The sequence below is a fragment of the Kryptolebias marmoratus genome, linkage group LG9, assembly GCF_001649575.2.
Source record: "Kryptolebias marmoratus isolate JLee-2015 linkage group LG9, ASM164957v2, whole genome shotgun sequence".
NCBI classification, from domain to species: Eukaryota; Metazoa; Chordata; class Actinopteri; order Cyprinodontiformes; family Rivulidae; genus Kryptolebias; species Kryptolebias marmoratus.
In genome coordinates, this window is record NC_051438.1 from 11,944,969 (window position 1) to 11,957,970 (window position 13,002).

Sequence of the window (13,002 nt, forward strand, 5' to 3'; positions counted from 1 at the left end):
GAATGAGGGAAGAAAGGAGGGTGAGGTCGACAGACAGATCGGTGCAGCAGTATTGTGTCCTCTGTAGCGGTCTGTTGGGATGAAGAGGAGCTGAGCTGTAAGGCGAAGCTCTCTGTTTACCGGTCGGTCTACATTCCTACCCTCACCTATGGGAGTACGTAGTGACTGAAAGAATGAGATCGTGGATACAGGTGGTTGAAGTGAGTTTTTTCCTCAGGGTAGATGGGTTCTCCATTAGAGACAGGGTAAGAAGTTCACTGCTCCTCTGCATCAAGAAGAGCCACTTGAGGTGGTTAGGACATCTGGTAAGGATGCCACCTGGATGCCTCCCGGACGTTCCGGGCATGTCCAACTGAAGGGAGACCCCAGGACAGACAGGGGAGACTATGTCTCTCCGCTGGCCTGGGAATGCCTTGGAATCCTCCAGAAAGAGGTTGTTGTGGAAAGGGACGTCTGGGCCTGCCTGTTCAAGCTGCTGCATGTTTGCCATGAACTTCACAGGGACTAAACATAATAAAAGGAGTGTGTAGATTGTGACGATATCAGTCTTCAGTGGTGCACAACAACTTTTGATTGCCTTTACAGAGATTAGATTTGCTGATCTTTACCTGTGACAATACAGACATACAAGCTGACTTGATTTACGGTCAGCATTGCAGAAAAGAAATGTTCCATGATGACAATACTCCCCCAAAAAACATGAGAAACGGAAAGAACAAAGAAGCAAAAGGTATGACTTGGGCAGATGTGTTGCAGACCGCATTCCAACAAGTATTTTAGAAAAAATGATCAGCAACACAACCGCTTCAGAAAAGAACAACTAAATGTTATTTTAAAATGTCTCTAAAATGGCTAAACACCAGTAAAAGCTATTATTGTAAAAAAAAAAAAAAAAAAAAAACTAGGGGAAAAAAATCACATTTTATGTAAAACCCTTTAATTAAAATTCATTAAAAAAATATAATTTGTTTCTTGATTGTACATAAAAGAAAATAAAACACTGATTTAGTCAATTACTGCTTTAAATAATACATTTGTAAGATTTTCAGTCGAGTAATCTTTTGTTTTTGTTTTCCACTGAAAACGGTTGTACACCGAAGGAGCCGCTATATTACTTTTGTACACTAGGTGACAGTGTGGGTTTAAACTAGCTGCGCGTGACCAACAACAACCCAACAAAGAAGAAACAACTCGGCTGCGCAGCTTACTGCGCATGCACGTAGCAGCACAGCTCGAAATTATTTCAGATTTCTGCCTAAACTTGACTGTAAAGTTAAGCGAAAATGCCACCAAAAGGAAAAGGTGGGAAGGGCGGAAAAGGTTAGTGGCCCATAAGATACTCACTCCTCACAAAATATTAAAACATGACGTTTTAGTCCACAGCTTTGAGTTAGCATTAGCATCCAGGTACACACTTCCATGTGATGAAACAGCCTACATCAGCATTGTTTTTCTTTTAATGCACGCTTTTTAATCTGTGTTTGGTGCGCTTTTTTACTGACATTGCGAATGTGAAACTTGGTTACTGTGTAGGAGCTGCTTCAGGAAGCGCAGACGCTGAAAAGAAGGAAAAAGCCCCCAAAGGAGGCACTTCTGTCAAGGTAAATAAAACACTGCTTTATTTTTTGATTGTTTGTGTGTTTTTATTCCAAACCAAAAGCCTCTGAACGTTAATGGTGGAGTCAAATTAATTTACAAGTGGCAAAATAGGTGGAAAATTGCAATTAAAATGGGATTTTGCATTTGAGCACAGCAGTGTGAGAAGGTAAGAAGTTGCTTTACACCATGTTTAAATTGTTGATGAATAAACACACCTTATTGTCAGTGTTGGGTCATTCACAAAGAGGAGCCTGCACTACAGTGTAACAGAGAGTTCATAGGAGTCGATGCGGATAATCTGCTCTCAGACTGTTTTGAAAGCATGAATTATGGAATCCCTATGTCCATGTGTTCTCACATGGACATAGGGAGAGCGCTTGTTTATTAGAAAATATTTTCCTTCAGTTTTTGACCACAACTGGTAGCAACCCGGAGCAGAGCTGTGTCATGGTGACTGTTTCTTGAAATACATCTAGTTTTTCTTCTCCCTAAAGTTTTCTCCAAGACCGCAGAGACTCAAAGTTTAAGTCAAGTCCACGGGGGATTGTTTCTGAGGGAATCCAGGAGGTCTTTTGCGCAGAATATCAGAGTTTTTCGGATCGGCTCTGAGCCTCGTCTCGTTTGCTCTGGTGACGGACAGACGAACAGATGAGGTCAGGCATTGCCGATGTATTTCAAGAAACAGTGGCTAAGCTCTACTATCTTTTGAACGTCGTTGCTGTCAGTTGTGGATAAATTGTTGTATGACATTAAGACAAAAACGAGCACAAATGTTTATTGCTTTCTGCACTGAAACGTCCGTCAGCACGGACAGTGGCCTCAGATCAGGTGATCGCTCACCTAGTTTGGAACTAGCTGGCACTCGTACTTGAGGATTGCACAACTGAAACATTTAGCGCGGTGTCCACGCTGATCATAAATGATTATAGATTTATGTCTTTATTTATGAAAGCCCAACTGTTTGTTTGTGTTCCTCCCCCCAACAGGTTCGGCACATCCTCTGTGAAAAGCACGGGAAATGCATGGAGGCAATGGAAAAACTTAAAGCCGGAGTTCGTTTCAGCGAAGTGGCATCGCAGTACAGCGAGGACAAAGCCAGACAAGGAGTGAGCACCTTCGCCTAAAATCTGCCGGCTTTCTCGCTTTACTGGATAAATTCTTTCTCCAGATATTTCTATTACTCCTTCGCTCTACCTGGGGAGGCCACACAGCTGTTCGTTTCTCATAACACACGACGCTTTGTCTGAATGATGTCACCTTCTCAAAGGAAGCTTAACCAGAAGAGTATTTATACAACGTGATAGTTTCTGTTTCTGTCACAGTGGGCAGTGACATTTTCCTGAAGGCTTGTGGTGATGAGTTTAAGTAACACAGTAAACAACGAGTTATAAGAGATGGGGGTGCAGGAAAAAAAAATATGATTCTGTAGAGAATCGCAATTCCAAGTCCTGGGAATTCTGAATTGATTCAAAATGGCCAAAAATCAATTTTAAATATAATTTTGGAGATTCATCAACCAGAGCTCAAAGGTGTTTTTGTGCAGACTTGCACAGACTGACATTTTGTTCAAGATTTAACAAATATAAATGCACTTTGTTAATCTCTGAGATTCACAAAACATGCACTATGACTGTACGGTCTGTATTTTATTTTCAGTGAAAAGTCAGTGCACTATTGTAGACTGAAGACAGAAGTCTGCTTAATTTTTGTAAAAATTATATTTTAAATAATTTTTTTTTAAATATGAGTATAAAAGCCAGGCAGCTAACCTAATACAAGTTTTGTTTAAATATAAACTGATGATTTGACACAGTGTGGAACCTTATAGAAATGTTTTAAATAAATATTCTATTTGTTTACACCATCTTTTCCAGTTGTCAATCACATAATTTAAACAGAATCTCTGGACCGTTTGAATAGAAAAATTGGGTCCTGAATCGAATCGAATCGCTCGACACCGAAAGATTTGCATCTCTAATAAGAGGTGAAATTCATATTTCATAGTCGCACCTTCAGTCCGCTCTGGTAACGAAGCTACTAGGGAACACTCCGTAAATGTTTGGGCTGCCGGAAGCTTTTCCCTCAAGACTCTCTCGTTCCTTGTCAGGGCGACCTGGGGTGGATGACGCGAGGCTCGATGGTCGGACCGTTCCAGGACGCAGCGTTCGCTCTGCCCGTCAGCTCGATGGATAAACCCGTCTACACAGACCCTCCCGTCAAGACAAAGTTTGGGTACCACATCATTATGGTTGAGGGGAAAAAGTAACACCAGGACGCATGAATTCGCTCGTGTGTTCTGATGTAATTGTATTTTTGTTTGGTTTTGATTACACTGTGCAAAAATGTTTGAGAGAAAAAAAACAGATCCTGTATGAAAAACTGTCCAGTTACTCTGTTAAATAGGTGGATCTGTTTTTTTATTTTTTTTAAATCTACTTTGACAATAATATTACCTTTTTTGTCAGTTTAGTAAAGTTTGTTGAACTCAAATCATACATGAATAAATAAATGCATTTTTTGTCATTTTATGTAGAAAGACTTGTGTGTGAAGGAGAAAGTTAAGAGAGATTATAAAAGAGGCTGTGTATTTCTGCTTCTTTTACTTTTTAAATACATTAACATTGAGTTAGTTGTTCACTTTGAATAGTCATAAATGGTGAACACTGCTCCGGGTGATTTAACCAAATGTTATCTAATCAATAAAAAAAAAAAAATAAGGTCACTGTTGGTCAAAACAAGTAAATACCGTCAGTCCTAACATTGTGTGGCTGTGAGTACTGATTGTTTTAGAGAACATCACATAAGATTAAATCAAAGTATTATTAGTAGTAGTAAAATCTTACATTTTGTCTTATTAGTTCTATTTAAGATGTGTTTCTGAATTCTGCTTACATGGTTTTTATTTTAGCAAACTTTAAAATAAACTAAAAACATCAAAAACAACAAAAAATAGCATAAATATATAAAAATCTTAAAATGTATTTTTCCTTGAACTCCACCTAAAAAATAAACCTGAAACAGTTATTTGTTACTAACATGCTGCATATTCTGCATTTTTACTACAGAAATTAAATCTAATAATTCTTCATTTTAGTTCTTAATCTGTTGGAGGAATGAAAGAAATATTTTTATCACATAGCAGTAATGTAATTTTTGCAAAGAAGTTAGCATGCAGGTCTTTGTAACAACGTATTTTTAGTGGTAGTAAGTCAACCACCCTGGGTGAAACAGTGACACTCAACAAATATATGTCATATATTTATTTATTATTTAGCACAAGTCATTTTCAAAGTCCTCTGACTCACCCTGCTGGTAGCAAACATCTTGAAGGATTGTTTTGTGATCTTATCAGGAATGTGCTGCTCTTGATGACATGCTGTCGTGTCAAAATCAAACCATCTACCTTTGTCTCAGTTTCTATTTCCAGAAATCAACAACAGTTTCTTTCTAGTCAAAACAGCGTTTTTATAAGTCAGAACTGAAATAAGATATCAAAAAAGAAAAAGAAGCGTCCCACTGGTACAAATTCTATTTTAATGTCTAAAAAACTTTAATAAGTTCTTTTTTTTGTTTATATTTATTAGGTAGACTGGATATGTGCTGCAAAGTTCTATAAATCTGTTTTTTTGTTGTTTTTTTTCTGGTCAACCAGAGCGTTTCAGATAAGAACCACATCTCCGTACCACATTCAGCCATTCGTTGTCTCATGCTTATCCCGGGTCAAATCTCAGAGGTAACAGATCCAGGAGGGAGACCCAGACATCCCTGGAGGATCCTGAGGCCCAGAGAGCTTAAATACGTGATTCCTCTGTGCTGGGGTCTAATCAGAGGTCCGGACCCACTCAGCTGATGAGAAGGAGCGGCGGCTCTGCTCCGAGCTCCTCACCCAGTTTGGCCACCCTGTGGATGAAGCTCGTTTGGTCATGCTCCGTATGACGGCCATAGACCTTTCTTTACCACGACAGACCGGACCAACACACTCATTATTGCGGACGAGGACCCGATCCATCGATCCCAGACACTTTTGAAGAACTCCTCTTAAGGCAAAGACTGACCTCTGACCTCAGGTGATGTGGTGAGCTGTTCTTTCTGGGAGAAATTCTGCATCTTCTTCCATTCATGTGTACCGAGCTCCGGACAAGTACGTCGTTCCTGTCTCCAGTGAACATGTAACTCACATTTCAGATGCAGCTGTGTAATTAAAATGAGTCATATTCTTCATTCCTTTTTTTATGTTAACACAACATCCCATCATATTTTGTATTTAGACCATCTATGCAGATATTTATAATTACATTGCTTTAATAGTCTAAATAATGATGTGTGTAATGTTTTTAACTATTATAACATGATTACTTGATTTCACTCATGACAATTTTAACTAACTGGGGTTAGTTGAGTATTCAAATGATTATTAGAAAGCTCTGAAATAAGTTTTTTAATAATAAAATTTAAACTTGGGACAAGTAGCAATGGAAATGTAGATATATACATATAATAATGCATTTTATTTGTAGCGCCTTTCAAGACACCCAAGGACACTTTCACATATATGTGAAATGTTAGTTTCTCCTCGTTCAATAAACATGAAAGTCCAATACACATAAGTGGGAAAAAAGAGGCATGCTTTTCCTCTGTTAAGAAAAAAGTTTTAAAGTGTAGATTTTAACTTATAATTTATTTTGACTTAAATGTATTGATTTCTGTGTATCTGAATATGGGCAGTTCACCCTCCGGCCGGTAGGCGGAAGCAGCTGGAACGGCGCGTGTCAGCGCCACCCGCACCAGGAAAAGACGGTTATTACGCCGTGGTAGATGATTGGCGAGGTAAGATGGCGGCGCCAGAGGAGCCAGAATTATCTCAGGCGCAGACCGAGAAACTCCTCCAGTTTCAGGTAGACAACCTAAGTTTCAAGCGAAACGCCGGTCGGTTTGAAGCCTCGTGCGTCGGACGGTGGTTGGCGGGGAGCGGGTGGAGCTGTTGGCGTAAAAGCTCGTTTTTTTCCTCCCCCTCCACAGTTAACTTCGATAACGGCTCCCCAACCGTCAACTTGAGTCATAGCTGGCGTTAGCAACGGCTAGGCTAACCAACAAGTTAGCGCACTGAAATTGTCCTAAAGCTTGACGCTGCTCGCCCGTCTCGCCCAGATACGAGCCCGGCCGGACTCCATGACCGCCGAGCGGCCGTCTCTCGCCCCTCGTTGTGCGTTTGGACCGCAGATTGGGCTCCGCACTCGGCGCACCTCACTGAACATTTGCTAAGTCAACATTAGCACACCTGTCACTCGGAGCTGACGCTGAACTTTTGAGGACGCGTCGGGGCATTTTAGCTTCGCCCGATCTGTGTGTGTGTGTCTGCGTGCGTGTGTGTGTGTGAGTGGCCGGAAGACGCGTTTTTGTGTAAAGTTTGTCCTTTCCTCCGCACAGCTCGGTGAGTCGGCAGATTGAGAGCCGTCCATTAGAAACACACGAAGCAGCTGTTTTTTAACACTCAAAGAGCAGTCCTGTTGTGAACTTACTCCATAATTATATAAGGAAAAATAACGCAGTCTGTGCTGGGTTCTTCATATTTGTATCTTATTATTACCCCTTTATTCCAGTTAGAAGAAAATTGCATCATTTAGGCCTAATCCACAAAGAAATAAGTTAATAGAAACATAGTTTAGTCAACTGAGGTTTAGACAAAAAGCTCCTTTTTAACTCGTAGGGTCAGCTTTTTAAAGTTCATCTGTAGGTTAAACCTTCATACAACAATCAGGTACTAAATATAAATGGATTCTCTGAATTTTAATTAAATAATACTTTCCTTGTCTTCAGCATCCCTTTTGTGTTTAAACTAGATGTTTTTTTTTTTCTTTTAAAGGCAAACATTTTTCTGTTTTGACTTATTTTATAATGGCTACACATACACATACATGCTGCCGCAAGAGACCTAAACAATTATTTTCCTAAATACTGCCCCCTTTTAGCTCAGATTTTCAGCACAGGGCGACTCAAAGTGCTTACAAGTATGAAAAAGTTGTTTCCACACGGTTTCTCCTGTTCTTTCCTACTAAAAGATAGAAAGCTTATTTCTTTTATAAATAAATGTCTCAAATAAGCAAAGAGCTTTTCACATCGATTATCTATGAACTGAATCACAAGATGCTGCTCACACAAAGCCCTGTGTCTCTGTGAAGGAGTAAATCAGAGGGAGTTTAATGTGAAGAAAAGCTTCATATTTAGATCTTTGTAGATTAGCTGCAGTAATAGTTCTTAGGACTCCACAGAGGGTCAAAGAAGGACAAGGACCTGAAATGACCTCCAGAAGTTAAAACAAAGGTTGCTATAAGCATAGTTTTGTCTTAATTGTTCAAGTCCTAATATAGAAGTTGTTTGTTTGTTTTGTTTCCAACATTTCTTGACTTCAGCCTGCGGTGCTGTCAGAAAGCTTAACGTTTGTGACCCCCTGGGCTCCTCCTCGCAAATATTTGGAAAAAAGACGTGAATAATCTGAAAACGCAACACGTGGTGACCTCTGGATTCCAAAACCATTTCATCAATATTTATAGTAGATGTAAAAAGTGGGCTGAGTTTACAAATCTGAGATTGAAACTGAGTGTTTAGTGTTTTAGAAACACGTCTGGTCATTATTTCTTCTTCTGTGGTGTTCATCAGACTGTGTCATCAGAAGCATAAGCAGCGTATATGTCAGCTCCCATCACGGTGAAGTAAAAAAAACAAAAACAAACATTTAACCCCTGAACTCAGATTCCTGGGTTACAGAATCTGGCTCTACACCGGTCACAGGGGACCAGCCGTATGGAAGCTGTTGTAGGAAAAAAAAAACTGACTAATTTTAAACCGTTTTTCTTCCTGTTCTCATGAGGAACACGAGATGTTATTTTTCTAACTTTTGCTCCTTGTCCAACAGGACTTAACCGGTTTGGAGTCAATGGACCAATGTCGTCGAACATTAGAGCAACATAACTGGAACATAGAGGTACACTCACACGGCACGCTCAGTTTTCTTTGTGGATTCTTGAACTCCGCTGCTTGTTTAATAAAAGACTCCTATATGATGTGTGTGTGTGTTTCAGGCTGCAGTGCAGGACAGACTTAATGAACAGGAAGGAGTTCCCAGTGTGTTTAACCCCCCACCATCCAGACCGCTTCAGGTCAATACAGCAGACCATAGAGTATATAGTTACATCGTCTCACGGCCGCAGCCCAGGGTACGCCTGCTTGAAATTCTCATCCACACCAGGATGCTCCTGTTGTTACAATATCCTGTGGAAGTCTAAAACTGTAATATAACCTTCTCCACCCATAGCCGGATTCGAGCTTTCCTCAGATATTGGTAAAATATTAACAGAATGTTAGCATCGTGTCGTTAATCTGTGTTTCTTTTCAGGGGTTACTAGGATGGGGTTACTACTTGATAATGCTGCCGTTCAGATTTACATATTACACACTTCTGGACATATTCAGGTAATCACAGCACACTGGTTGAGACTCCTCAGCATTCAATAAATCAGAGTATTCAGCTCTCATTTTTGCCTCTTTTCTTCCCCTCAAGGTTCGCCCTGCGGTTCATTAGGCCGGATCCTCGCGGTCGCGTGACAGACCCCGTCGGAGATGTGGTGTCTTTCATTCGTAGTTTTGAGGAAAAGTATGGTCAGTCCCACCCTGTGTTTTATCAGGGAACATACAGCCAGGTGAGGTCAAACACCCGCAGCAGTCGGAGACGACGGTGTTTATGTGTCGGCACTCAGCGAGGTCTCTCTTTGCTTTATGTAGGCGCTGAATGATGCCAAACGGGAGCTGCGCTACCTATTAGTGTACCTTCATGGAGAGGACCATCAAGACACAGACGAGTTTTGCCGGTACCGTGTTTGTTTTTGTGTCTGTCATCTGAGTGAGAACGTAGTTTTCACTGCTGTTGTACTAATATATCACATCTGTGTTGTCATGGCACATAATCTCAAGTTCACATGAACCTTTCGTTCCAGCCAAAGTATTTATTTTATTGTTGTGATCTGTTCCTTTTCTCAGCTCCACACTATGTACAGAAGAGGTCATAACCTTCCTCAACACACGAATGCTCTTCTGGGCATGTTCAACCAGCAAGCCTGAGGGCTACAGAGGTACGCTGGCTTCCGTTACAAAAGTTACCAGTGTGACATGTGTCCAGGGTTCCTTTGGGCTCAGAAATGTTTTATATTACCGACATATAGGGTCAGTTATTATATAAATAACCAATGAAAGATAGAGCGTAAAGCTCTTTTATTGTGATAACTTAAGGATCATGGAGAGACTCGGAGTGAGATTATTTCTGAGTGTCAACAACTGATTTTAAACACGAGCAACACTAGTAAGCAATATAACCTGAGAAGTTTATTGTTTTTGGTGTAATCCAGTGTCCCAAGCGTTGCGGGAGAACACCTACCCGTTCCTGGCCATGATCATGCTGAAGGACCGCAAGATGACGGTGGTGGGCCGGCTCGAGGGCCTCATTCAGCCGGAGGAGCTCATCAACCAGCTCAACTTCATCATGGAGGCCAACCAGACGTACCTGATGTCAGAGCGCCTAGAACGGTACGGCCGGCCCGCTCGAGGTGACCTTTAGGACGTCAGAGAGGCCTTTGAGACGGTCTCAGAACTGTCTTTTCTTTTTCCACTAACACACAAACGGATAAAAACTATCACATTAAAAAGTAAATAGTGATTATTTATATTTATGTGACCTAAAGGTTTCAGACCACTTCCTGTTTGTTCACCAAAACCCAGTATTTATTGAAGGAGTTGAGACTAAAGTCTTTGTTCCAGGGAGGAGAGGAACCAGACCCAGGTGCTGAGGCAGCAGCAGGACGAGGCCTATCTGGTCTCCCTCCGGGCCGACCAGGAGAAGGAGCGAAAGAAAAGGGAGGAGCAGGAGCAGCGGAGGCAAGAGGAGGAGAAGGTCCGACAAAGTGCTCTTGCAGAGGAGCGGAGACGAAGAGTGAGTCCGATTTTTTTATTTATTTATTTTTTTGATTCATGTCTCACTGACTGATCTGTACACGGAGCAAATCATCTCCTAACAACTTATCCTTTCCAATCTGTTTGGTTGTTGGGACTCCAGACACTAGAGGAGGAGAAGGAGAGGAAGTCAGAGTGTCTTCCTCCGGAGCCTCCCGCCGACGACCCAGAAAGTGTCAAAATAGTGTTTAAGCTGCCCAACGACACGCGGGTAGAAAGACGATTCCTGTTCGGCCAGTCTCTGACGGTAGGTCCAGTTCACACAGCTGCTCGGTCATCAACAAACTCTGTATTCATTTAAAGCACGACAAACATATTCACATACTTGTACGTCTTAGTGCCCGTCTCTTCACTCGGCTGCTTTCCTTTCGCAGGTAATACACGACTTCCTCTTCTCTTTGAAAGAAACTCCGGAGAAGTTTCAGATAGTTACAAACTTCCCTCGCCGAGTCTTGCCCTGCCTCCCGACTGAAGAGCAGCCCAACCCCCCCACGCTGAAAGAGGCAGGACTCAGCCGCTCCGAGGTCCTTTTTGTTCAGGACCTCACGGACGATTAATGGACGACATACCTCTTCTACACGGAAGCTCATTGTCCTCCAACACTCATCCACCTTTTGTTTTTTTTCTTTTTTCTTTTGTTAAAAGGCCATCTTGCATAAGGGATCATCGCGATTAAAAACAAACAAACAAACCCTAACCTGGAAAATTTAACCACCCTGCATCCAGTGCTCGTTTAGTTGTGTTTACAGGGTTCCCAATAGCCTGGAAAGTCTTGAATTTTATCAAATAAATATTTCTTGAAGTCCTTCCTTGAACTCATATTGTGTGGGGAAAAACCTTTTTCCGTTGTCTGTTTTAGCTAACAGTTTTCCACCTCCCCCAACAATAACCGAGCGACGGATTAATGGCTGCTGAGGCACACTAAAGCAGACGCACAACCTGCATATCGAACTGTCCAGACGACTGACGGCAGACACAGCATGAAGAACAGAACATTAGGATTGTGTTAAATACCTTTTTGGCTTTACTCGTTTCTCTTGCTCTTCTTCGATCCACTCAGGACCCCTCACGGTCTACATTTCCTCCAGAGATTATCAAGCACAACTAAATTGGTGTAGGGCGAGTTCGAGTTCATCCGCGCAGCGCCGAGAGAGAGAGAAAAAAAAATGTACGACTCACAGGGCGAGGATCTGGACGTTAATTATGGGAACCCTGTTTTTAAATGAGCCATCACCTGTACATAAGTTAAATATTTAAAATCCCCCGTTTCTTTTTGTTTTGACTCATAAGTCATACAAATGACCAAATGCAGGTTTGTTACTATGTAAAGCAGACTGCCTGGAGCTGATGAAGTTTAAAACAATATTTAACAAAACAAAAAGAGGCCACAGCTTTTCCATGTGGCTTTATCTAGTCTAGTACGAGTCTGCCCATAGTGTGCCTGTGGTTACTCATAGCTGCCTGTAACATCTGAATGGGCTCGTGTAAAGATGTAATTTTCCAACTATAAATTAAAAACGTTTTAAAAATCTGGATTTATTGAGATTCTGCAGCAACTTTCACTTGGCCACGGAGCGTCGCAGGTGAGCGGCTGATTTCTGTGCTGGAGTTTGATGAATGAGTGAACCGGGGACGATGACTGACGGTTACATACGACGTCAGGGGGCGTAAATGTCGGGTTGATTTGAACGGTTCTTTTCCCACCGAGGGGGTGATTGTTAAAAGCAACAACTGAGAGCAGAAGTTGGGAGTTTTTTTGTGGATTTTCTTGAATCCACACAGTCAAAGTTAAAAAGTTAAACAGGCTCAAATATACACATACATTCATGTAAATCTTTAAGTGGTGCAGGAGGTTGGAGAACGTCTCAACTTTCCAGGGCCTGTTCTTGGTAGTGATTATGATTGACTGCAGCTCGGTTATTTTTGCCAGCATCAAAAGGATTTGACTCTAACTGAACTCCCCAAACTGTCCCCCTCACATGTAAGGAAACCTCAGTGTGCCCTGTCCGAACGGTGACCAGAGACCCGCTCCAAATGTCTGAATACATATACGTTTTTAATACTTAGTTTGAGTATTTGCTACTCCTACATGAGATCTGCTCTCTACAAATGTCACTTTTAGAGCTGACCCAGGACCCGTTCCCCCCGGCTCCAAAAGTGATATCTTGACAAACAAAATGCCTTCTGGGTACTAAGTTTTATGGACTGACAACAATGACAAGAAGCATGTTTGGAGGAGTTGAGGTGAAGCTGTCAAACCACAAAACACTACCAACTGTGAAGCACAGTGGTGGGAGTATCATGTGGATTCAGCATTCTCAAATGAACAAGACCAATGATGTACGCTGGTGTAGATTCTCCGCCATCCAGGACATGGTAAATAATAAAAAGGTTAAAAACAAA

General features: G+C 41.5%; 2 protein-coding genes across 2 annotated transcripts; both read left to right on the forward strand.

Annotated features, from left to right (window-relative positions):
• The first annotated feature begins 1,162 nt into the window (after positions 1–1,162).
• Positions 1,163–4,127, forward strand: pin4 (protein (peptidylprolyl cis/trans isomerase) NIMA-interacting, 4 (parvulin)). Its single transcript, XM_017433011.3, has 4 exons — positions 1,163–1,320; positions 1,534–1,601; positions 2,586–2,705; positions 3,707–4,127. Exons 1-4 carry the CDS (start codon positions 1,284–1,286, stop codon positions 3,863–3,865), a joined length of 384 nt encoding a protein of 127 aa, XP_017288500.1. The 5' UTR covers positions 1,163–1,283; the 3' UTR covers positions 3,866–4,127.
• A 2,304-nt stretch (positions 4,128–6,431) lies between these two features.
• On the forward strand, positions 6,432–12,134 carry faf2 (Fas associated factor family member 2). The gene is made up of 11 exons (XM_017432991.3): positions 6,432–6,494; positions 8,513–8,581; positions 8,679–8,813; positions 8,993–9,069; positions 9,158–9,296; positions 9,379–9,464; positions 9,634–9,725; positions 9,999–10,176; positions 10,408–10,579; positions 10,703–10,846; positions 10,974–12,134. Exons 1-11 carry the CDS (start codon positions 6,432–6,434, stop codon positions 11,154–11,156), a joined length of 1,338 nt encoding a protein of 445 aa, XP_017288480.1. The 3' UTR covers positions 11,157–12,134.
• Positions 12,135–13,002: the final 868 nt, after the last annotated feature.